This window comes from Peromyscus maniculatus, chromosome 7 (assembly GCF_049852395.1).
Source record: "Peromyscus maniculatus bairdii isolate BWxNUB_F1_BW_parent chromosome 7, HU_Pman_BW_mat_3.1, whole genome shotgun sequence".
Lineage (NCBI taxonomy): Eukaryota > Metazoa > Chordata > Mammalia > Rodentia > Cricetidae > Peromyscus > Peromyscus maniculatus.
In genome coordinates, this window is record NC_134858.1 from 22391787 (window position 1) to 22419554 (window position 27768).

The window sequence follows — 27768 nt, forward strand, 5'->3', positions numbered from 1 at the left end:
CAAAACTCACCACCTACTGGGACACAAAGCAAGTCTCAACAGATACAAGAAAGTTTAAATAACACCCCATCTGACCATGAGAGATTAAAGCTGGTGTTAATAACAACAGAAATAATAGAAAGCTTACAAACTCATGGAAACTAAACAACTCACTATTGAATGAAAATGGATCAAGACATAAATTAAGGAAGAAATTAAAAACTTTTTAGAACTGAATAAAAATTAAAGTATAAGATACTTAACGTTATGGGATACACTGAAGGTTGTTCTAGAAGGCAAGTTCATAGCACTGAGTGCCTACATTAAAAAATTTGAGAGCTAATATTAATAACATAACAGCACACCTGGAAGCTCAAGAACAAAAGGAAGAAATAATAGCCTAAAGGGATAGACTTCAGGAAATAAATAGGCTAAAATCAACAAAATAGAAACAACAACAAATACAAAGAATCAATGAAACAAAGACTAGTTGGTTGAGAAAAATCAACAAGAATAACAAACCCTTAGCCAAATTAACTAAAAGGCAGAAAGAGAAAACCCAAATTAATAAAAATGGAGTTGAAAGGAGGAACATATCAGCAGACACCTAGGAAATCCAGAGAATCATAAGGACATATTTTAAAAACCTGTACTTCACCACATTGTAAACCTAAAAGAAATGGACATTTATACCAACCACCAAATTTAAATCAAGATCAGATAATCAATTTAAATAGACCTGTAATTCCTAGTGAACACAAGCATTATCACTCTCTGCTTTCTGACTGTGCATGCAATGTCCCACTGCCTGCTCCTGTGGCCATGATGGACTGTGTCCCCTGGGAAATTAAGATAATAAACTCTTCCTTCCTTATGTTATTTTCGTCAGAGTATTTTGTCACAGCAATGAGACAATTAAGTAATACAACAATCTCTGTGTATAACAGAAAAATATCTGAGAAATTTTGAATAATTTTCTTTTTGATATAGATAATATTAATAACCAACAAATGAATACAGAATACTGGAAAGTTTTATATAGTTGTATAAACTATAAAAATGTATAACTATTCCAAAATTCACATATAAATTATTGATTCATTCCTTGCTTCAAACTGTATGACATGAATATTATATATAAAAGTTTATTATTGAAGAAGAAATGTCACTAAGAAGAAATATAATAAACAGACCTTGAAAAAGATATAAAACTTCACTTTCAGCTATATAGTCGATAAAAAAGACTTCTTTATTCTGAATTACTCCCTTCCACTCATTTGCCTCCACAAGTCTTTCTTTTTCCACATTTCATCACTTTGCAAGTATCTGAGGACACTTTTCATATCTCTATCAGTTATGTTTCAAACAGTGAAGTGTTCCACGTCCCTTCATGCATTTCTTATGGAAGGGCTTATCAAGGAAATTTATTTAGAATGTCACAACACACTTCTCCAGCTTCCATCTGACCCACACAAAAAAGATTGTACATATGAGCACCCTGATTTAGAAATGATTTTAACCAATGCACTCAAGGTCTTATATTAGCATCTCTGGCAACCACACAAATCTGCTAATAAAAAAAATACAAGCATAGAGTATACAAGGCTTGAGAAGACGCTCAGTACTCTTGGGCACAATTTTTCTGTCAATATAAACTATCCAAAAAATAAAGAACATAAGTAAAATTAAGTGATACAATTACTAATACAAAGTAGTTTGAAATAACATTTCTTCAGAAGGTATTTTTCTCAACTGTGTGTGATACGAATTATATTACATTTCATTGGCCCCTGTCTGTGCTTGATTCTAGCAATTTTACTGGAACCACTAAAAATGTGATAAAATAAATATTTTTTAAAATAAATTTGGTAAAACACTTAACATTTAATGAATATTTAGAAATATAACAATTATTTCTTTTCTGAAAGTTAAAAATAAAGATGGCTTAAATAAATCTTAAGCTATTTCTGTTTACGAATTTTAAACTCTGATGATATATATGAAAATTAAGTAAGTTTAAAATTTGAGCTATTTCAAAATAAATATCTCTAAAGTAATTTTAAATATATGGACTACATCCATAAGACTAATATTTTAAAAGAAAAAAATCGAAATTTACTTCTTATGTTGATCATAATGTTGAAGTAAACGATTGTTTGAAAAATTATTAATATTTAAATAAGTTACTTAATAATGAACATAGTATGATTTTTAAAACAACTGTGAAAGAGTTACCTTAGATAAGTGTTTGTACATAAGACACATAAGATATCACGAACAATCTGTAAACAGAATCAATCGATGAGACTTCTCTAAGACATACTGTGATATACTGAAACTCTAGCTCATTGCTATAAACCATCCATTCCCCCAAGAAGGTTCTCTTCCTGTGCTTTGTTCATTCCTTTGCTTTTGTTCCTTTAGATATAAATGTTGCCCTGGCCTGGGTTGGCCTGGAGCTGGTGATCCCTGTGCCTCAGCCTCCACATCCTGAGATTACAGGTGTTACCATGAAAACCAACTTCTTTAGTGTTAAATAAGTTTCTGTAGTAGTTCACTCCCAGCTTGAAATCATCAATTAAGGATAACAGCTTCCTGGTGCATTCAGTAGGAGTGGTAAAGTAAATCTTACGTCTATTTCGGCATTAAAGTGCTTAGCTTTTAGAATGTGAAGAACTACATACTATTACTGAAACTCTGTTTTAGCTGGGCAACAGATGATCTGAAAGGAGGGAGCCTCTACCATGCACTTGAGACAGTTTTAGCCCCACATTCTTCTCTTCCTCTTGTTCTTTCTCTTCCCTATCCACCTATATTTCTGCTTTACTCAAAGCTCTAGAAAATTATTAAATAAGTTACTGATTCATCTGCTTTCTTGACTACACTTCTATCCAAGGTAGCTGCTATATGAGGATTTTCAGTTCTTACCAAAATGTACCAGATAATGGACAGGAAAGGAGGAAAAGAAAAAAGGGGAAAGGAAATGTATAAGCTAAGCTGGACCACAAAGGATTTACCATACAAACCAAAAAATCCATAGACACTTAAAAGTTTGTACTTCATAGAATACTAGCTTTCACCCAAATGAACAGGCAAATATATACAGGTAAATAGCTAATTAAGCTTTAATTGAAATAAAATTTAAGTATAGAAATTTTAATTTCACATATTAATTCAAGAGCATACTTCATAGAAAGATATTTCAAATTCAAGGAAAGCATAAATGTAATATTAATTTAATATGTATCAAATAATATAAATAAAATTATAGTCATATATTCAAACAGAGAATTTGAGGGTATCAATAATAAAATATCAGTTTGTAGGAATTTAATATTTATGCTTTCTCAGTAGAGTCATGTCATCCTTTTTCTATAAGGTTATTTTATATAAGTGAAAATCTAAATAAACATCAGTTATATCCACAAAGTGAAAAATAAGCCATTCAGGGCAAAGAAAGAAGGAAGAGTTGACAAGGAAGCAGGAAAGAGTGGAGCTTTAGTGACTACGTGTGTGTGTATGTGTGTGTGTGTGAGTGTGTGTGTGTGTGTGTGTATGTGTGTGTGTGAGTGTACACATGTCTATCTATGTAGACACTTCAGTTTAGGCTTGCAGTGTTTGGATACTAATAAAATATTTGAGAGTGTCTGTGTCTGATTTAAAAAAAAATAGTACATCTAGTCAACCTTTGCTACACTGGATGGCTCTTTACTCAACAGTTACTTTCCACTTTAGCCCCTAAACTTGAGTTGAGCCTGGCAAGAATGCCATGATCTACTTTGATGGAGTACAAACAGAAACTGTAAACTATCTCGGCTTTGAGCTTGAGTGGACCAGGGCACAGGAGAACAGTAGCCCGTTGTCATCTAGCCCATTCCTCTTCTTCTCCTCTGTCCTGACTGCCCTCAGTGGAAAGGAGCCAAGTCAGGTGTAGACACAGAGGTGTAGACTTGGAGGGTGGTGCCTTCTTTATGCAAATGACTACTCATACTCTATGCTGAAACACAGGGACAAGAAATGGGGCGTGGGAACTACATGGAGAAGACACGCAATTTTTAACTTTAAGTATAGAGAACACTTTCAATTGGATCACAGCTGGAATTGTGGGTGGGGAATCATGTTATAGCTTCTGCTGAACAGGGAAAAATAGACATGGGTTGACTTAAGACACTGCTAACAATATAATTAAAGATGGCTCCAAACCACTAAAGTAAGTGTAGGGATTTATGTCATTAAAGTCTTAAACCACGAAAATATGCCAGTGAATTTTTAAAGACAGTTTCTTTTAACATGATATGATCTTCTGATATAAAAGTAGTATATGTATAATGAAAGTTTTTTTTTTCTTTAGTGGTAGTGTAAATTTCTCCTATGCACAACTGCTCAAAATAGATGAAGACTTCTTTGGCTTTGTTTTTACACTCATCACTATACTTTCTACTCATGATGCATGATAAAGTTTTTATTCTTTAGCTATGTGTGCAGTGTTTCATGTCCCACACCTGGGACTGTCTGGGAGTGGTCATGTTTTGCTTGTCCATCATACCTTCAAGTATATGCAATTCTTTATATATAATCAATGATTGGTAAAAATCACCTTTGAAATATCAAAATAAAGTATCTTTAATAAGGTGATTTTTAAAGTATAATACCAAAAAAGACATGAGTAAAATTATTTAGACAGATAAAAAGAATTAAACCTAAAAGAAGGAAGGCATTTAAGCAATTAGCATTAATCTATTGTAGTTCTATCTGAACCCATTAAAAAATGACAAATTTTACATACCTTTTTAAAGATAAAATACGTAATCACTATAACAAGTGGAAGTAATAATGTCTTTGTGTATCTCAGTGGTGTCTGAAATATAGCAAATGATTCAAAATGGTTAATTATGAAATTTTACTTGAAGCAGTAAATATGTCAAACTGAGCCATAATGATATTTACTAAAGATTAAATTTCCTTGTCTTTAGCAAAATATATGATTATCAATTTCCAGAGTCTAATATAAGAATGAAATTATTAAAGTGGTTATAAAAAGAATCCAATAAAGACAGCAGCCTGGAAGCTACTCTATGATGTGGTTAAGGGGTCAGCTTTAGAAATAATAGGCTCTACTCCAAAGGCAGAGGGGAAATTCAGAAATTCAAAAAGACAGTGAAAGACTAGCTGAGAAGATTGTCATTGTTTGTGGTGGTTGGGATAAGAATGGTCCTCATAGGTTCATTTGAATGCTTAGTCATCACAGAGTGGCACTATTAAAAGGATTAGTAGGTATGGGTTTGTTAGAGAAAGTGTATCACTAAGGGGGTGGGCTTTGAGGGTTCAAAAGCCCAAGCTAGGCCTCAGGGTCTCTCTCTTTCTCTCTTCTTGCTGCTTGTGGATCCAGATGTAGAACTCTCAGCTACCTCTCTAGCACCATGTCTGCCTGCATGCTGCCATGCTTCCCATCATGATGACAATGGACTAAACCTCTGAAACTGTTAGCCAGCCCCAACTAAATGTGTTCTTATATAAGAGTTTGCCATGGTCTTGGTGTCTTGGCATAGCAATAGAACACTGACTAAGACAATCAACCAATAATTAACTCCAACTTTGTGGCTACCTGGTAGGTAGGGAGAGAGGAAGAAAAACTCCGTCCAAAAGGAAAGCCAGCTGGCCCTGGCTTTAAGAAAACAATTGACAGTCCTACCCCCCAGAAAAGCCCCAAGCCCTCACACAATTCAAATATTAGACCCGAAGCTTTGAAATTGCCAGAGGGAAACATGGGTAAACACTTCAATACATCGGCATAGGCAAGGACTTTCTGAAAAGGATTCCAGTAGCAAAGGAAATAATCCCAAGAATTAACAGATGGGCTATGCAAAATTTAAAAACCTCTACATGACAAAGGAAATGATTGTCAGAGCAAGCAGTAGTACAATATCAAATTATATAAAGAACTTCAAAAAATGAACATCAAAATATCCAGCCAATAAATGAACTGATAAACTGAATAGATAGCTCTCCAAAAGAAGTGGAAATGACAATGGGTATTTGAAAAAGGGTCTGTATTTATATCTTAGCAACCTCTTTCCAGTCAGAATGGCTATCATCAAGGAAACAATGCTGGAAAAGGTATAGAGAAAGGGGAGACTACTGGTGGGGCTTAAATAAGAGCAGTCACTGTAGAAACTAACATAGATGTTCCTCAAATTGCTAAAAGTAGAACTACCAAAAGACCAGTACATACATCTGTGGCATACCCAAAGAATTTCCAGCCAAGCTATCACAGAGATAAAAGCACATCCATGTCTATTGTTCCAGTTTACAAGAAATGGAACAAGACTAGGTTTCTATCAACAAATGAGTGGATAAAAATAATGTTATGCACATAAAAGTAGAATTTTACATAGTAATTAGAAAACTGAAATCATACCATTTGCAGGAAAATGGATGAAGTAGGGAATCATTTCTCTCATGAAATATTGGTGTATGTGCTTGTCTGTCTGTGTTAGTTATAAAAGAAGAAAAGGGACTATGGTAGAGGAAGAATGAGGAAGTGGCCAGTAACAATGGGCCATGGACCATGGAGAAGAGCAGTGGGGGAGGGAATGAATAAGAAAAAATATCAGGAAGTATATATATACATATATATATATATATAATGTTTAATCTATAATAAAATCTATTGTTTTGTATTAATTTGAAGATTAACTAAAATATCAATAGACAAAAAAATTATCCATAGAAACTATGAAGCTAGATCTGGTTATGTCTATATTTTCCTTTCTTTTGGGTGATATTTTTCTATATATGAGACTAGGTTTTACATGTGTGTTAATAAATCCAGGTCCTACAGTCTCATTTTCTACACTGGAAAGTTCTATTCTTTATATTACTGTCTCTTGGGCTAAGAAGAAAGTCCACCAGAGTAATTACAGAAAGCAGAGAGAGTGCGGAAGTGTCACCAGGCAGACAATTTTCTGGACCAGTTCTCATATGAGCTCACTTGCATGTCACTAATTATATCTACCTGTCATATGTGCAAGAAAGAAGTCTTTTTTCCTCTCTGAAGTCCTGCTGTGCCCTGCCTAATGGGGAATTAGTTGTCAACAAGAGTTTCTGAGTTAATGGGTAAGAAATAATAAAATTTCATTACTATCTTAACTTAGAATTATAGCTATTAGGCAAGGACAGACCCAGAGACAACATTTCTAGTCTAAGAAGAAAAAGGAAACCTCACATTGAGGAAGGACACTGTATTGGGGCTCAAAGACCCATCAGAGCCAATGTACCTAGTTTTCTGTCACTGTAAATGGAAGAATTGTGTTATATAGTTACTGTGCTCTTAGTCTATGATCTTACAGCAACACAATGCTTTAATGATAATGAGCTTGAGCCTTTTCAACTAGTGAATGGCATGCCATTCTGTAATGTAAGTTGTATTTGTTCACTAGTAGTTTGCCGATCTAGGCAATAACCTGTTACAAGTTTTTTGTAGTATTTAGGGTAATAATGAAATGAGAGTGACTTTCTAAAAAAAAAAAAAAAAAAGGATTTGAATTTTGTTTCCCTAACTGGTCTCTCGGTGGCCTTGATTACTCAAAACATTTTTGTAATAGCAGTGATCACTTTGATCAAATATTTTACCTCAATTAACTGATTTAACTGGCATCTAACCATCATCTATAGTTCTTTTAGGCATTGATTTTAGAGGTAAAATTGGTGATAAATGCCATATGGCTAGCAGACACTAAAGGAAAATAGAATAAGTTGGGTGTTTCCAACTACAACGTTTGTTTTGTATTTCAAACCAAATGAAAATGAACAGAGAACAAAATCATTACATGTGCAGAGAATGAAAAGTAGAGAAACATTCATACCGCTTGTTCCATGAAGTCAAATTCAGGAGCACAGGTGTATATTAAGGTATCGAAATCTGTGTACCTTAAGATTCTGGCTGCTATGAGGTCACTCAGGCGAATCTGGAAAAAATAAAGCAAAATGAATGAAAATCACACAACAATATAGCTAGTAATGGATAAATGATATTGCCCAAGTGTAACAGAGCAGATGGATCCAAGATGCAGAAGTGTGCCTCAGAATCAAAAATCAAATGCAGAGGACTGAGGGTATTAGTGATGAGTTATCAAGACTACAGAAAATTAATAGGAATATCAGTGTGCTAGTTAGTTTTTGTCAACCTGACAATAAACTAGATGGAAAGAAAGAACCACAATTGAGGAACTGCTCCTATCAGATTGCCCTGTGGGCATGTCTATGGCATCTTTCTAAATCAATAATAGGTGTAGAAGGGCCCAGCCTACCGTGGGTAGCGCCAACCCCAGGACACTGGGTTGGAGAAGAAAACAAGATGAGCAAGCCATGGACAGCAAACTAGTAAGACATTCTCCTCCTTGGTCTCTGCTTCAGTTCCTGCCTCCAGGTTCCTTACTGAGCTTCTGCTCTGATTTTCCTCAGTTATAAATTGTGACATGGAAACTAGATTAACTCTTTCCTCCCCAAGTTGTTTTGGTCAATGGTTTATAATGGCAACAGGGAACAGTGGCATGAACATCATTAGCATAAACAATCACTTTCTAATTGGATTTAAGTCCTATTCCACAAGATGCAACCCATACCTGGCACCATTATTGGTCCAAGAAACTATGTCTAGACCCTAGGGGTGATCCTGGTGCTATTACATTGCCAAATGGGCATAGTATTAAGCTGACTCCTCATGGCATATGGTTATACCCATAGATCAATACATCTCTCAACCCTCAACTGAGATACTTCTATTTGCAGTAAATAGTGATTAACACAGAGACCCACAACTATCCAAGGGACAGAAAATAAGAGACTGCAGAATGCTCAGCCCTCCAAAGGTTTGCGGATCATTGTGAAAGGTAGTGCAAAGTGTAATAGCCAGAAGAGGTTGATGACTGGAAGGAAGCTTTAGATGCAGCAGGGCAACTGCACATATGGACTTACAGCAGTTGTGATGCCATATACAAACCTTGTGCAAGCCCAAGTAAGACAAAATCCCAGCATGGACAAGGGAGTTGGTCACACAATCCCATCCCTAGCCAAGGAGTGACTCGAAACTGTTAGCTGCTGGGAGATGAAGAGATTGTTTTCTTTCTTTATCTTCCTTCCTTCCTTCCTTCCTTCCTTCCTTCCTTCCTTCCTTCCTTCCTTCCTTCCTTCCTTCCTTCCCTTCTTCCTTTCTTCTTTACTTCCTCCCTCCTTCCCTCCCTCCTCCTCTCTCTCTTCCTTTTGTGGGGGTGTGTTTCAAGACAGGGTTTCTCTATGTAGCACTGGAATTTTATAGACCAGGCTGGCCTTGAACTCACAGAGATCCATCTGCCTCTGCTTCCTGAGAGCTGGGATTAAAGGTGTGCACACCACACCAAGCTATCATAGTTTTCTTTAAGACTGTAGCCCTTAGAAATTTGACCAAGCACACATTCAAGACTAATTGGACACATAAACTAGTTTTGAGGGATGTAAAAATAAAAGGACACAAAATTGTGTGGGTGGGGATGGGGAGTGGATCTGAGAAGAGTTGAGGAGGGGAGGTGAAACTTGAAATTCTCAAGGAACTAATACAAAAATACAGAGATGGTAAGAAGTGGAAAGAAGTCAGGAAAAAAATTACCAGTGATGGTAAGGCTGAAGCCAGTGCTTGCCTGAAATAAACTAGTTCATGACATTTATAATCATGTAATTTGTGTGTGTGTGGGGGGGAACACTTTTAGTTCACTTTTCACTATACACCACAAATCATAAACATTTCCAGGTATTACAGTTTTCACAAAGCCATACGTACTGGCTGTGTTTGGTACTTAATGATTTCAGACATCCATTCATCCCTTAAGCAAGAGAACCCTTCTCATTTGAAACACAACTACACATTCTATTTTGACTTAGTTACTTAGCACCATCAATCAAACCCAGTCTAGAAGCCTTGCTTTCTACCACCAATGAAACAATTACTTTCCACTGTGAGATATTTGACATATGAAACCTTAACTCAAATTCCCTGAGAGGCACAGAAGCAATTTTAACAACTCTGATGATTATCAGCATTTATGCTTGCTTAAAGAGTCCTTTTATTGGCCTATAGTGAGGATTTTTCTCACCATTTTTTAATTTAATCCTGGCAACTAATAATAATTTGTTTAAAATACTAAAATTTTACATCTCGTGGATATCATGTAGGAAAAGTCTTTTGGGACTACTATTAGACCATTAATTGTGAATTTGTAATCTAATAATTTATCATAAAATTATTCAACTATCTTTTCACTTCATCCTATAGCAATGGGTATGTTTCTTTATAGATTTACAGAGATTGAGTGAGAATATGAAAAAAGGTAAGAAATAGAATTACCAACCTACCAAATGGATAAGTAATGTGGAAAGTCTAAATAAATTAAATTAAAAATATGCCTTACTAACAGAAAACTAAAGGTAATAAAGAAAACTGGTGTCAAACATCCCAGAAAATAGAAACAACAGATGTACCTAGGAATCCATATTTACCATATCAGTAAGTACAAAATAGGATTTACGTGTAGAAATTCTTTTATGTGAGTGTAAACCATTTCATTGGCCATTCCCACCACCTGGCCTTTTACAGAAGCAGTGCTACAATCAGTTGCCAAAGGTAATGTGATTCTGTGCTGGATGGGCCCCTACTGAACAGTATCAGATAAAGAAAATTTCATTCTACAGTTTCTTCTGTTATGTTCATATATGCTTATTTCTTAAAAGAAAGTGCTAGACTCCAAAAAGCCAGCTCATGCACTAGGGACAGATCCCAATCCCACTGCCTGGAGGCACCCTAAACAGTTCAAGCTAAACAATTGTCTCACTTATCCAGAGAGACTAGTCCAATCCCATGGACGCTCCTCAGCTATCACTTTGTGCATCCTTGGTACAGGGAGGAGGGGCTTTGACCTGCCTCAACTGAATGTATCAGGCTCTGCTGACTCCCCATGGGAGACCTTGCCTTGGAGGAGGTGGAAATGGAGGGGTAGACTGAGGGGGGAAGGCTCAGGGGGCAAGAGGAGGGAGGGCAGGGGAATCTGTGGTTGGTATGCAAAATGAATAGAAAATCTCTTAATTAAAAAAAGTACTAAAAATCAAATATGTATCTATGCATATTTGGGAGTTAGGCCTTGAAAAGGGACTTTCATGAAATTATTTGATGTAAACAAATAAATATCAAATCAGAGATAAAGAATCCACATACATTTTTCAGAGGATAAAAAGACAAAGACACAATAAAAATAGTTTTAAATACAACACATAATTTTAGCCTCTAATATTAAATTAGTAAAACTATTCTGAAAAAATTTAAAGTTCTGTATTTCAAAGATAAGTAGGTACTGGTCATACATTATCATCTGCAAAAAGGAAAAATTATCATTAAGCAAATATTCATCTTTAGCTGCAATATTATAAGTTAATACCAAGGGAATTTGTAGTTTTGTCTCTAGAGGATTGAGACAGCAGCCACTAACACATTTTCCCTGGGCACTTATTATCACTCTGCAGAAAACGTGCTTGGCCTCTGGACAAAGGAAGACACACAAACAGATGGCTTCAAATTCTTATCCGGTTGTGCATCTTTAGAAAGTTTAATGTTTCAAGTAGAAAGCACTTACATGGTCTGAAACGCCACAGATTTTAGATGTCAGAAATTTCAAAATAATTGTTCCACTCCACCAAGCACAGCCTTGGATTAGCTAGAAAATAAAGAGAATTTCGCTTTTAAAAATAACATAGGACTGAGTTAGAATATTCAATGATACCCACAAGTAGCAGCACAAAACTAAATCATGTGAGATGCACTCATGTGCTATGTGGAGTGAACAGAAAGAAAAGGAAAGCCAACTTACCATTTTGTGTATTGTCAAGGAATGAAATTTGATGACACTGTCACACTGTGATAAAGGACCTAAAAACACCAGGACACTACATACCCTAAATCTGAATATAATTGTAAAGAACAAAAAACTTTCTTTTAATCTCTTTGAAGACAGAGAGAGTTTTATTCCTAAACATTACTCTCAGCTACAAGCCAAGGCTCAGAGAAGTGTTAGAGGAGCAGGATAAGAACTATGGTAAGACCCCAAGGTTGGAGAGGACGGTAGCTCAAGTGAGTCTACTGGATGTGACAGGGACAGGACTACTTCATTCAAGAACTCAAGCTATGGCTGACTGCACAGGACCTGAACAAATCAAGCCAGCCTACATTTTAGTATGATTGGGGAATGAGTTCCCAAGGCCAATCCCTGTAGACAGATAGCTGATGGTTTCTGTGGAAGAGTGAGTCAATCTTCTTTGAGAGTGTGTCCCCTGGCCCTTCAACAACACTGCAGTAGAGGGTCACATGCCCTGATGTGTGTGAGTAGTACATATTGGGCTCCATAAGTTATTAAAAAGAAAAAAAAAGGACCTGAAATTGAGGGATAAGGAGATAAAGGTAGATCTGGGAGGAGTTAGTGGGAGAAGTGTAGTTGGTGTGATTGAAATACATTATATAAAATTCTCAAAAAACTAATAAAAATGTTTTATCAACTATTTTTCACTGCTCTTGCATGAATATGAGTCTTTCTTTAAGAAAAGAAAATTTTCTTGTATCTAAACTTTCAGAGCTAGGATCCACAAATAAGAAAGAACAAAGCGGTGTTTGTCTTTCTAGATCTGGGTACCTCACTCAGTACACATTCTGGTTCCATCCATTTACCTGAAAGCTTCATTTCCTTCTTCTTTACAGAGAAATAGTATTCTGGAGTGTAAACACATCACATTTTTATTACCCATGCATCAGCTGAAAGATGTATAGGCTTGTTCCATTTCCTAGCTATCGTGAGCAGGGCAGCAGTGAACATGGTTGAGCAAGTGTCTGTGGAGTAGGATGTCAAGTCCTTTGGACATGTGCCAACGAGTGGTAGAGCTGGGTCATATGGAAGACACATTTCTAGCATGTGGAGGATTCCCTAGTGACTGGACTGGTTTGCAATCCCACAGTGAACCAGGGCTCCCTTCCTCACCGCCTCACCAGCAATTGTTGTTATACTTTTCTAGATCTTAGCCATTCTGACTGGAGTAAGCTGAAATCTGAGAGTAATCTGAATTTATATTTCCCTAATTTTAAAAATAATGTGTGATAAACACTTTGGGGAATATTTTTAGACTTTCATTCCTTTTGTGAGAACCCTTTCTTCAGAACCATAGTCTACATTCCTTCGTTGGGTCACTTGTTTTCTTGACTCTTTTTTATTTGAATAGAATCAAGCTGGAACCAACCTGGAAGCCTTCTCACTGGGAACTAGCTTTTACAGTACTAGAAATAGATTCCAGTCAGAGAAAATTTTAAATCTAAAAAATTCCTAACACGAAACATCCAGGAAATCTGGGACACTATGAAAAGAGCAAACATAAGAATAGGAATAGAAGGAGAAGAAGCCCAGCTAAAAAAAAAACATGGGATATATTTAACAAAATCATTGAGAAATTTTTCCTAACCTAAAGAAGAACATGTCTATAAAGGCACAAGAAGCTTACAAAACACCAAATAGATTGGATCAGAAAAGAAAATCCCCTCGCCACATAGTAATCAAAACACTAAACATACAGATCAAAGAAATAATATTAAAAGAGGCAAAGAAAAAAGGCCAAGTGAAATACAAAGGCAAACCAGTTAGAATCACACCTGACTTCTCAGTGGAGACTCCAAAATCCAGAAGGGCCTGGACTGATGGTTTGCATACTCTAAAAGACCATGAATGCCAGCCCAGGCATACCCAGCAAAACTGTCAATATCCATAGTTGGAGAAAACAAGATATTTCATGACAAAGTCAAATTAAAACAATATCTATCCAAAAAACTCGGGCCTACAGAAGGTACAAGAAAAAAAACTCAACCCCAGAAAGTTAACTACATACACAAAAACACAGGCAATAGATACTCACACCAGCAAGCAATACCTGAAGAAAGGAAACACACAAAACAGACACAGACACAAACATACACACACACACACACACACACAAACATACTACCATCACCAACAACAAAATAACAGGAATTAACAATCATTGGTCAAGAATGAAATGACAAATTTCTTGATAGATACCACTTATCAAAATTAAATCAAGATCAGATAAACAATTTAAGTAGACTAATAACTCGTAAAGAAATAGAAGCAGTCATTAAAAATCTCTCAACCCCAAAAAGCCCAGGGGCAGATGGTTTTAATGCAGAATTCTACTAGACTTTCAAAGAAGACCTAATACTAATACTCTTCAAATTATTCCATAAAATAGAAACAGAAGGAACATTGTCAAATTTCTTCTATGAGGCCACAGTCACCCTGATACCCAAACCACACAAAGACTCAATAAAGAAAGAGTATTACAGATCAATTTCACTCACAAACATTGATGCAAAAAATTAGCAATAAAATACTAGCAAACTGAATCAAGAACACATCAAAAAGATCATCCACCATGATCAAGTAGGCTTCATCCCAGAGATTCAGGGTTGGCTCAACATATGAAAATGTAATCACCTGTCAATGTAATCCACCATATAAACAAACTAAAAGAAAAAAATCACATGATCATCTTATTAGCTGCTGAAAAAGCTTTTGACAAAGTCCAATACCCCTTCATGATAAAAGTCTTAGAGAGATCAGGGATACACGGGACATAGCTAAACATAATAAAAGCAATATAGTGCCAATTACCAACATCAAATTAAATGGAGAGAAACTCAATGTGATTCCACTAAAATCAGCAACAATACAAGTATGTTCATTCTCTCCATATCTATTCATTATAGTACTTGAAGTTCTAGCTAGAGTAATAAGACAACTAAAGGAAATTAAGGGGATACAAATTGGAAAGGAAGAAATCAAAGTATCATTATTCACAGATGATATGTTAGTATGCATAAGTGACCTCCAATACTCTGACAGAGTACTCCTAAAGCTGATAAACACCTTTAGTCAAGTGGCAGAATACGAGATTAACTAAAAAAAAAAAGTAGCCCTTCTACATACAAATGATAAATTGACTGAGAAAGAAATCAGAGAATCAACACCCTTTACAATAGCCTCAAATATTATAAAATACCTTGTTTTAACTCTAACTAGGAAAGTGAAAGACCTGTGTGACAAGAACTTCAAGTCTTTGAAGACAGCAATTGAAGAAGGTATCAAAAGAAGGAAGGATCTCCCATGCTCATGGATTGGTAGGATTAAATAGTAAAAATGGCCATCTTACCAAAAGCAACAGATTCAATGCAATCACCATTAAAATTCCAACACAATTCTTTATAGATCTTGAAAGAAAAATACTTAACTTCATATGGAAAAAATCCAGAATAACCAAAACAATACTATACAATAAAAGAATTTCCAGAGGTATCACCATCCCTGATTTCAAGCTCTACTACAGAGCTATAGTAATAAAACTACAGAGTGCTGGCATAAAACAGAGAGGTGGGTAAATGGAATGAATCATTTGGAAAGACCCACCTGTAAATCCACACACCTATGGATACCTGATTTTAAAAAAAAAAGAAAGAAAAGAAGAAGAAGCCAAAATTATACAATGGAAAGGAGAAAGCATCTTCAACAAATGGTGCTGGTCTAACTTCATGTTGGTACGTAGAAGAATGCAAATTAATCCATATCTATCACCCTACACAAAAATCAAGTCCAAGTGGATCAAAGCCCTCAGCATAAATCCAGATACACTGAACCTGAGAGAAGAGAAAGTGGGAAATAATCTCAAGTGCATTGGCACAGGAGACAACTTCCTGAACAGAACCTCAATAGCACAGGCACTAAGATTGATAATTAATAAATGGGACTTCATGAAATTGAAAAGCTTCTGAAAGGCAAAGGCCATCAATAGGAAAAAGCAGTAGCCTACAGAATGGTAAAAAATCTTCACCAACCCCACATCCAACAGAGGGATGATTTCCAAAATACATAAAGAACTCAAGAAATTATAAACCAACAAACCAAATAATCCATTTTAAAAAATGGAGTACAGATCTAAATGCAGAATTCTTGATAGAGGAATCTCAAATGGCCAAGAAACACTTAAGTAGATGTTCAACATCCTTTGCCATCAGGAAAATGCAAATCAAAATGACTCTGAGATTCCATCTTACACCTGTCAGAATGGCTAAGATCAAAAACACAAGTGACAGCTTATGGTGGAAAGGAAGGGGAGCAAGGGGAACACTTCTTTGTATATACAAACGTGTATAGCCACTTTGGAAGTCAGTGTGGTGGTTTTTCAAAGAACTAGGAATCTACGTACCACAAGATCCAGCTATACCACTCTTGGGCATATACCCAAAGGATGCTTAATTATACCACAAGGACACTTGCTCAACTATGTTCATAGAAGCTTTATTTATAATTGCCAGAACCTGAAAATAACCTAGATGCCCCTCAACCAAGGAATGGATAAAGAAAATGTGGTACATTTACACAATGTTTTACTACTCAGCTGTTATAAACAAGGACACCAGGAAATTTGCAGGTAAATGGATGGAACTAGAAAAAAATCATCCTGAGTGAGGTAACCCAGATCCAGAAAGACAAACATGGTATTTACTCACTCATAAGTGTAGGTTATCTGCAAAATAAAGGATAACCATGCTACAATCCATAGCCCCAGAGAGGCTAGATAGAAAGGAGGGTTCTGGGGTGGGAAATACTTGGATCTCCCTGGGGAGGGGAAATAGAAGAGTTTTCATTATAAGACTGAGGGAGGATTGGGATGGGAACAGAGCAATCAAGGGGGAGGGCAATTACAGGGGGCAGTACTGAAAGAGACTTCTGGAAAGGGGAGCGGCATTTGGGAGCTGGAAAAACCTAGCACACAAGAATCTTCCAGAAATCTACAAGAAAGACCCCCATTGCTAAGATTCCCAGCAATGGCATGTATGTAGCCTGAAACGGCCATCTCTTGTAACCAGATTGGTGCCTAGCCCAATTGTCATTGGAGAGGCTTCATCCAGCAACTGATGGAAACAGATACAGACCCACAGCCAAACAATAGGCAGAGTTTGGGGAATCCTGCAGAAGAGGTGGGGAAGGGATTGTAGGAGCCAGAGGGGTCAAGGACACCACAAGAAATCTCAAGCAATCAACTAACTTGGGCTCATAGGGGCTCACAGAGTGTGAAGCAACAACCAGGGAGCCTGCATGGGACTGACCTGGGCACTCTGCATATATGGGACAGTTGTGTACCTTGGTCCTCTTGTAGGACTCCTAACATTGGAGACAGAAGTTGTCTCCAACTCTTCTACTGGCATTTGGGACCCTATTCCTCATACTGGGTCATCTTGCCCAGCCTTAATACATGGGGAGGTGCTTAGTCTTAGTGCATCTTGATATGTGACGTTTTGTTGATACCCATGGAAGACCTGACTTTTCATAAACAGAAAAGGAGGAGTGGATTGGGAGGTGGGAACAGAGGGAGTATGGGGGGAGGGACTGGGAGGAGAGAAGGGAGGGGAAACTGCAGCCAGGATGTAAAATAAATAAAAAAAAATTATTTAAAAATAAGCTCAATTAAGGGCTTTTGTACAGTAGAAAGATATTTTTTAATGCATACGTTTTTAAAAATCAATTCATAGAAAACTTAAAATCCAAGACAAGAAATGGAAGAAATAGGACAAAATAAAACTTCCATTAAACACAGACAGTGAAGGGAAGGAGGTTACAATTGAAGATGAAGGAAATGATGGGCTGTCTAGGGAAAAGGTCCAAATAAAAACTTGGCAAAGATATTAAAGCAAAGGCAACTAAATAACCATGAAGAATGCAAGTGAGAGCAGACTGGTAGGAAGGACCAGAAGTCGAACAGGAAGATGAGTACATAATCAGAACTTGCTACTTTCCAGACCTCTGTGGGCATTCCAATTGAATTCTTGAGAAACACATTGTCCATAAATAAAAGAGACCCTCTGTCTATGCATGTACCTTAGTTAGGATTTCTATTGCCCCTTTTAAAAACTGAAATGCTTGTTTTCTTGCCATTTAATTTCTTTTTAGTTCTTTGTGTATTCTACATATTAAACCTCCCCCCCCCCCGCCAACAGATATACAGTTTGTAAAGATTTTTTTTTCTCCATTTGTAGGTGGCTGCATCACTTGAATGATGGTGTCCTTTGCTGGACATAAGGGTTTTTATTCATAAGATCCCATTTAGTAATTGTTGACACTGGAGAGAGAGAGACAATAACCTCAGCAAATTGTACTGGTCAAACTGGATAGCTTATATAGAAGAATCGAACTTGATCCTTATATTTCATCCTGCATTAAACTCAAAGCCAAATGGATCATGAACCTGAACTTAAGATCTAATGTCCTGAACCTGAGAAAGGAGAAAGTACGGAATATGCTTGAACTCATTCGCACAGGAAAGGAAGACCAAGAATATAAGCAGTTAATATCAGCAATTAAAATCAGGAATGGAGCTAAATTGTGTTCTCAAAAGATAAAACACAAATGTCTGAGAAACACTTTAAAAACTGTTCAACATCCTTAGCCATCGTGGAAATGCAAATTAAAAACTACTTTGAAATTTCACCTTACCTCATTCAGAATAGCTAATATTAAAAAAATAAATGAAAATAAATGCTAGCATGGATGTCAGGAAAGGGGACATTTATTCACTGCTGGTGGGAGTTCAGACTGGTGCAGGCACTATGAAAATCACTATGGAGTTTCTCCAAAAGCTGAAAATAAATCTATCACAGACCCACCTACACCACTCTTTGGCATATATCTAGAGGACTCTATATCCTACCACTGAGATCCTGCTCATCTATGTTCATTGCTCCTGTATTCACAATAGGTAGGAAATGGAAACAGCCTAGATGTCTATGAATGCATAATAAATATGTGGTATATTTATACAATGGTCTATTACTCAGTTGTTAAGAAAAGTGAAATAATGAAATTAACAGGTAAATGGATAGACCTGGAAATAATCATTCTGACTGAGGAAAGTCAGACCCAAAAGGACAAATGTTACCTGTTTTTTCTTATTGAGGATGTTATCTTTGATGTGTGTATTTCAACTGGAATGCCCACAGAGGTCTGGAAAGTAGCAAGGTACCATGGATGGGGGGGGCAGTGTTTTCGAGAGAGGAGAGAGAGAACGAGGTGGTAGAAAGCATTAAAGGGGAATAATAGAACAAGGAGGGGTTAAATTGGGGTGGAAGATGGGAGGGGAAAGTGGAGGAGAGTGTGGGGAAGGCTAAATAGCGTTAAAGACATTTAGAAAAGTCACGTGGAAACCTACTATTATAGATGCTCTCGTGTGTGTATGTGCACACCCATACACACATTAAAAATAGTTATGATCTTATTTCTCCTTTTGCTTCTTTTCTCTCTTGTGGGTTCTGGGTATTGAACCTTGAAGCATGCCATGCAAAGAGGCCACCTTTGAGTTACATCCCTAACCCATTAAATCTTCCTTTTCTTTTGCTTTATGAACTAGAGTTAATCCTCCATTGTTTCTCTATTAACAAATCCTATTAGCTAGTTATCCTTGATAACTTAGAATATCCTAGAATACCTTCATTCCCCTTTCATTCTTTTTTTAAAGATTTATTATTATGTATACAGTGTTCTGACTGCATGTTTGCCTGTAGGCCAGAAGAGGGCACCAGATCTCACTACAGATGTTCGTGAGCCACCATGTGGTTGCTGGGAATTGAACTAAGGACCTCTGAAAGAGCATCCAGTGCTCTTCACTGATGAGCTATCTCTCCAGACCCATCTCTTTCATTCTTAGTGGACACTGTAGCAGTTTGAGTGATAGATATCCCCATTAACCTATGTATTAGAATACTTGGTTCCTGGGTGGTGGCGTGGTTTGGTGAGCTTTAGGAGGTACAGACTTATTGGAGGAGTTCATCATTAGGGGTGGGATTTGAGAATTCAAAGCTCATATCACTTCAAGTTCACAGTCTCTGTTTGGTGCTTGTGGTTGAAACAGGAGCCCTCGGCTCCCTGGTCCTGCTGCCATTCATGCTGCTTGCTGCCTGGCCTCCCACCACAGTGGACTCACCCCTTTAGAACTAAGTACAAACAAACTCTTCCTTCTGCAAGTTGCCTCTGTGGTGGTTTTTATCACAGCAACAGAAAGCAACTGAAACAGACACTATCCCTGGATGTAGAATTCTTGACTGGCATTTCCTTCAGACCTGGACACAAATCCTGCCACCTCCTGACTCCACAGCTGGAGATAGAAGTCCGCTATAACTCTTCTCAGTCTTGTCCTTCTAGGCAATATGCCATTTCTCTCTATCTAATATCGTTTTCATTTTCTAAAATTTTGTTATAATGTATCTTGACCTGAGTTTCACTGGATTTCTCTTAATCAGAATTCACCTTTTGAAAGACTGAGGTTTCAGTCATTGCTTTTTAAGTATTTGTTAGCCTGTCTATTTTTGGCCCCTTCTAGAATTTCGATGATAATATAACAGAACTTTTCTTATTGCCCACAGATTTCTGAGGCACTGTCACATTTTCAATCTTAATTTAGATCAAGTGGTTTCTCTTGTTCCATCTTCAGAGATGCGGTTTACTCACTATCATTCACTCTTACCATAAGCTTATTCACCACATTTTAAACTTATATTTACTGTGTTATTCAACTATATAATTACTAAGTTCTTTTTTCTAAAAGCTTCTATTTCCTGAGATGTTATGATCTGTTTCTAACATATTTAAATATGTTCACTGAAGCATTTTTATGATGGCTGTTTTAAAATCTTCATCAAATAATCCTAGTGCCCATTGTTCAATCTCCCTCTTCCCTCCCTCCATTCTTCACAGCCTGCAGTAATCACTATAATACATTTCAGTCAATGTCAGTAAAACATCCACACATGGAAAAGAGCAAGCAGTATTTTTTCTGTGCCTGACTTCTTTCATTATGTGTAATGCCCTCCAGCTTTGTGCATTTTCTATATATCATAATATCATTCTTACTTATAGATGATAAATTACATTGTGCACAGCCATATCTCATTTTCTTTTTCTATTCATCCACCAATAAGCACCTACATTGATTCTATGTCTTAGTTGTTAAGAATAGTGCACCATAAACATAGACTATCAGGTGTCCCTCTAATATAGTGACCCCATTTTTTTTGGCTGTAAACCCAGAGTAAATCTAGTCAGAGTAAATTCCAGTGATCCATAACACCAAGGCACAAATATAGTTCATGATAACCTCATGTGTATTTTATGAAAGCTAGAAGACAGGTATACAAAGGCTCTAAACACAAGGTAGTGATGGAGAGGTGGGAGTCATCCCAATGGTCAGAGCAATGATATACAGGAACTGAAATACCATGTTTTATACCACAAATATGTAAAATTATTGCAAAGTAATACATTTTATTAGCAGTTAAGGAGCTGGAAAAAGTTAACTACTCTAATCACTATACACTATATACATGACTCAAATGATCACATTGTATCCTATAAATCTGCATAATTAAAATAATGAGTAAAAAGAAATGCAGACTTCCAAAAACACCACCACCCTATTCATCTCAATGCTGACATATGCTGATCACCTTTTCTAACTCAAGTTATTCTTTTTCTTATTCTTGCTATTGGTAATAGCTATTGCATCTGATGCATTCTGAATAATGTAACAGAGATTGTGGAACCTATTTTAATACCCCATCTTAACCTATAATAATGTTCCAATTCAACCGATATAACCGGACCTTTTTATAAACTCTTGTTACAATAACAATTTAGTTCTCAGAATCTTTGCAGAGCTATGCTTGTCAGTTTAGTTCACTTGCTTCCTCTCGTAGCTTCATCTCAGTCCCCACTCACGTTGTCCACCAAAGAGAATGCCCCTCACCAGTCTTCTTGCCGTTAAGTGGAGGGTGGCAGATGCCAGGCATGGGGAGTAGGGAGCTCATTCCTTACAGGTATTTTGGGTAGGCTCTTAAATGTTCCCCGAAGCTCATGGGCTGAAGGCAGAGAGTTCTCAGTGTAGCAGAGTTCAGAAATGAAGCCTCTGGGTGGCGGTTGGATCATAAGGGCTCTGACCTCACAAATATTAATGCCTTTATCGATTCCTAGACTCACAGTTTGAGAGTGGGATTTTGTTATAAAAGGTCCCCAGCTGCTTCCCTCCCTCTCTCTTACTTCCTGGCTGCCATAAGCTGAGTAACTCTTTAACCACTGCTGTAGTGCTCTACATCACTGTTGCCCAGAAACGACAGGGCCGGGTGACAACAGACTGCTGCCTCTGATACAAGTGACAAATACACCTTTTCTTCCTGTCTTTATGGAAATATGACTAACACAGCTGTCTTCATATCACCTGTCTTGGTGATATGGCTGCCCATTGAGGCTAGGAAGGGATAGTCAATGCCAGATCTTCAGGGTGGAGCATGTCCCTGGCTTAACTTTTTGGGTTTCTCTCCTCACCTCAGTCTCTGAGTTATTGAGAGGATTCCTGCTCAGTCTCTGCCAGTGGAAAATGCTAAACAAATACATTTTTACGTGTAATTTAGTAGAATCTTCTAAATGCCACTGACAAGATTCTACTTACTGTTTACAAGTAAAATAACTGATATTCATTAATTTTATCAAAATGACACTTTTCTGAAATCAAGACTATTTTATATTGTGGGAGCCCATAACTGACTCAGTTTCCCAGTTTCAATCAGAAGTCTATTATGAGTCAACAGAGTTCAAGCTTGTTTGCTCCAAGGCTGTGAGAAAGTTCTGATTAGCCCATAAGAGGGAACATACTATCTAGCTAGACACAAGCTGCTGATGCCTTCCAGAGGTACATTGAGATAGAATATGAAACTGCCTGTTCCTTGGTGCAAGGCAGGATAGATGGTGGTTGAATGCCTGTGCTGTGCATTGTTCTACCTCTGTCTTTCAAAACTGTATATAAGCTGGCCATGAAATAAACCAGGGGTTGTCTGGCATAGCTGTCTGGCATTGACCAACAGACCTCTTGACTCTTTTTTGTCTTCTTCATTGTCTCTTCAATCCGCATGCCTCCACCCAGCTACCCAGCTGACTCTAGGCAGGCCTGACAAGTGGCACCCAACATGGGGCTGGGTATGGAGGAGTCTGAGATGGACACCACAGAAGAAAAAGGAGTGCACTTGAGAAAAGTAGAAGTTCTGGTGAGAGTAAAAGTCATAAGTGTAAATAAAAAATTAAACCTGGAATAAAAAAAATTGTGAATAAGAGTAAAGAATAAATATGGGTCAAGCAAATAGAAAATAGAGGTTTGTATATTTACTTAAAGATACTTTAAAGGCTAGAAGCACTAGAGTAAAATGTAAGCAATTGTGTAAATTTTTAGAATTTGAAAGAAAGATTTGTCCTTGGTTCCCTCAACAAGATACCTTGGACCCAGATATTTGGAGATGTATTGGATTTAAAATACAGCAGTATTATGGTAAGCATGGTCCAGAAAAACTTCCAATAGATATTTTAGACACTCATTTGGGACAGTCTAGATCTTTGTCCTGAAAGGCAGAAGATGTTACCTAAATTGAGAAAAAAAATAAGTCTTCTGCTCCCCCAGAGGAATCATTTAATACAGATGCCTCTAAGAAGTCATCTGATGAGGATAATCAGTCAGATTCTAATGATGAAACAGAATTAAAAGTAAAGGCTGAAAAGCTCTCTGAAGGCTGAAAGGCTCTCTGCTTATGACTACGAGTGTTGAACAGCAGCAGAGTAAAGAATTTAAGAAGGAGGAAGAACTGATAAAATTGGAAGCGCCTTTGAGTAAAAAGTTGGAAATGCTTCAAGTTTCCACCTTGAAAAGAAGCACTCTCCCTACAGCGATAGCGGGTTTAGACCCTCCTGAAGATTCAACTATTAAGGTAAAGAAACCTCCTGTGATTGCAATGGTTCAGAAGCCTCCAGGCTCTTGGCAAATTTTATTAGTCCATTACAAGCTAGCTTCAGGGAAGCGGCTAATAAAGGAGATGATATTAATGGATTTAAGATGTTTCCAGTTATGGAACAGTAGGATGTTTAAGGAAATATAGTCAGAGTACATACACCTATTCCTTTTAAACAGCTTAAGGAGTTAAAAGTCTGCTTGTTCTCAATATGGCCCAACAGCGCCTTTCACTCAAGCCATCTTAGAAACTATGGCAATTAAAGCCTTGCCTCCTGAAGACTGGAAACAATTAGCTAAAGCTTGTTTATCTGGAGGAGATTAATTATTATGGAAAATAGAATTCCATGAGCAGTGTGCAAGTACTGCTAATGTTAACAGAGCTCAACAGAACCTATTACTTTTGAGATGTTAGCAGGTAAAGGTGATTATAGAGATGTGGATAATCATTTAAATTTTAACATGGCAGTGTATGCTCAAGTCAGTTCTGCAGCAAAGAAACTGGAAAGCAAACAGAGGATTTATCAAAAATAAGACAGGGACCTGATGAATTGTTTCAAGATTTTGTTTCCAGACTAATGACAGCAACAGGAAGGCTATTGAGAGATAATGAAGCTGGACTTTTGCTTGTAAAACAGTTGGCTTATGAGAATGCTAATACAGCTTGTCAAGTTGCCATTGGACCATTCAGAAAGAAAGGAGATATTTCTGATTATATTCGGTTATACTCTGATATTGGCCCTTCTTATACTCAAGGGCTGGCTGTGGCTGCTGCAATGCAGGGAAAGACAATTAAAGATATGCTTTTTCAGCAAAGATGACAGGTTTCAGATAAAAGGAGGATTGTTGGAACACCTGAAAGTTTTTTCAGGTGTGGTCAGATCAAATTAGGCAATGCCCCAATAAGGGAAAGCCAAAGGAACCTGGATTATGCCCTAGATGTAAAAAAGGGAAACATTGGGTAAATGATTGTAAGTCAATAAAAGACATGCATGGAAACCCTCTGTCGGGAGAAAAGGGGCCAGCCTCAGGCCCTGAAACAATGTTATGGGGCACTCCAAGCATTCATTCCTCAGCAAAGAAATCCATTCAAGACCCCTACAGAGCAACCCCAGGCAGTGGAGGATTGGACCTCAGTTCCTCCTCCTACACAGTATTGATTCCTGAAATCAGAGTTCAGGCCCTGCCTACAGGCATTTATGGGCCTCCACTAGAAGGCACAATCGGTCTTTTGCTTGGGAGAAGTAGTATAACTAAGCAGGGAATCTTTGTTGCTCCAGGTGTCATAGATACTGATTATGAAGGAGAGATTAAGGTTATAACCCATTCACCTAATGGAATTTCCGTTGTAAAGACAGGGCAGAGACTTGCTCAATTGATTTTACTTCCACAATTGCAAACAAAAAAATCAAGCTATACATAACAAAAGAGGAAAATCGGAATTTGATTCTTCTGATGCTTATTGGTTACAAGCTATAGGCCCACAATGTCAAGAACTAATTTTATTTATAAATGGAAAAAGGTTCTCTGGTCTTCTGGACACAGGTGCAGATGTGTCTGTAATTACTGCTAATCAATGGCCATCTGCCTGGCCTAAACAACAAACTATGACACAATCACAAGGAATTGGTCAGTCTCAGAGTCCTGAACAGAGTAGAGATGAATTAATATGGAAAGATGAAGAAGGGCATGAAGGAATCTTCTGACCTTACATTGTTCCTCGATTGCCTGTAAATTTATGGGGAAGAGATGTTATGAGTTGGATGGGAGTTTATTTGTACACTCCTAATGAAGTAGTCACTAATCAAATGTTTCAACAAGGGTTATTGCCAGATCAAGGCTTAGGAAAAAGGAATGATGGACGTGGATCTCCTTTGCCTCCACAGCAAAGGCCTAATAAAACTGGATTAGGGTATTTTTAGAAGGGGTCATTGAACAGTCTGTACCCCATGCAGACCCTGTGATTTGGAAATCTGATGAGCCTGTATGGGTGGATCAATGGCCCCTAACAGAAGAAAAGATAATAGCAGCCCAGCAGTTAGTACAGGAACAGCTAGACAATGGCCATATAGAGCCTCTAATTCTCCTTGGAATTCTCCTATTTTTGAAAAGAAAGAAAGAAAGAAAGAAAGAAAGAAAGAAAGAAAGAAAGAAAGAAAGAAAGAAAGAAAGAAAGAAAGGAAGGAAGGAAGGAAGGAAGGAAGGAAGGAAGGAAGGAAGGAAGGAAGGAAGGAAGGAAAGAAAGAAAGAAAGAAAGAAAGAAAGAAAGAAAGAAAGAAAGAAAGAAAGAAAGAAAGAAAGAAAGAAAGAAAGAAAGAAAGAGAAAGAAATCAGGCAAATGGAGATTATTACAAGATTTTAGAAAAGTGAATGAAACTATGCAATTGATGGGTGCTTTGTAACATGGATGGTCCTCCCCTATAGCAATAACTAGTAATACATATAAAATTATTTTGGATTTAAAAGATTGTTTTTATACTATTCCTTTGGCTCCTCAGGGTTGTCAAAGATTCACTTTTAGTATTCCCTCTGTGAATCTTAAGAAACCAATGAAAAGATTTCATTAGAAGGTTTTGCCTCAGGGAATGGCTAATAGCTCAACATTATGTCAAAAGTTTGTAGCTCAAGCTATACAACAAGTTAGGGCTCAGTTTCCACAACTTTATATTATGTATTATATGGATGATGTTTTACTTGCTTATAATGATGAGGGAATTTTATTTGCTACCTATGGCCAAATACAACAAGATTTGGCGCAAGCAGGATTAATTATAGCCCCTGAAAAGGTTCAAAAAGAGCCACCTTTTCAGTATTTAGGATATATAATCTCCTAAGGTATTAAAGCCTCAGAAACTAGAAATAAGAAAAGATGAGTTAAAAACATTGAATGATTTTCAAAAGTTATTAGGAGACATTCAATGGTTATGATCTTATTTAAAATTACCTACTGGTGATTTAGAACCTTTATATGATATTTTAAAAGAAGATAGTGATACTAATTCACCTCGACAGTTAGCTAAAGGAGGAAGACAGGTTTTTGCACAGGTAGAGAATGCTATTCAATATCAGCAGATACATTATATGATCAACCTTGGCATTATAATATCCTGCCTAATAGACTTACTCCTATAGCAGTATTATGGCAAGATTGTCCTCTTTTATGGTTACATCTTCCTGCTTCACCTGTTAAGGTATTATATCCATATTATGAAGCTGTAGCATGTCTATTACAAAAGAGTTGAGTTGAATCCACAAGGTATTTTGGCAAAGAGCCAAAAACTATTGGTGTGACATTCACTCAACAACAGATTGACTGGTTATTTCAAAATACTGATTCTTGGGCAATTACTTTTGCTCAATTTCTGGGTCAAATTGATAATCATTATTCTGCTGATCAATTATTACAGTTTGCTCAGATACATTCCTCTATTTTTCCCAAAGTAGTAAAGCATATTCCAGTAAAAGATGCTGCTTTGGTTTTTACTGATGGTTCATCTAATGGGAAAGCAGCTTATATGATTAATGGTAAAGGATATATAGTTTAAACTACTCCTGCCTCAGCTCAAGTGGTTGAATTAAGAGCTGTCACAATGATCTTTCAAATTCTGAAAGATAATTCATTTAATTTATATACAGATAGTCAATATATTTATAGAGCTCTTCAAGTTACAGAAACTTTCTTATATTAAAACTATTAATGAGCAAATAAAGAAAGTTATTTAACAAATTCATGATGCCATTCATTTAAGAAAATTGCCATATTTTGTGGAATATATAAGAGCACATTCAAATCTTCCTGGTCCATTGGCTGAAGGTAATTCTTCAGCTGATAAATTTACTCAG

General features: G+C 36.9%; 1 protein-coding gene across 1 annotated transcript in view; it reads right to left on the bottom strand.

The window, feature by feature from the left end:
- Dpy19l2 (dpy-19 like 2) overlaps nt 1-27768 on the bottom strand; it is a 103311-nt gene that overhangs the window by 30868 nt on the left and 44675 nt on the right. The window contains exons 13-16 of the mRNA XM_006991681.4: nt 11637-11717; nt 7845-7946; nt 4766-4837; nt 2215-2261 (exon numbers count right to left, since the gene is read on the bottom strand). Coding sequence (XP_006991743.1) covers nt 2215-2261; nt 4766-4837; nt 7845-7946; nt 11637-11717 — 302 coding nt within the window. The remainder of the gene's footprint in view (nt 1-2214; nt 2262-4765; nt 4838-7844; nt 7947-11636; nt 11718-27768) is intronic.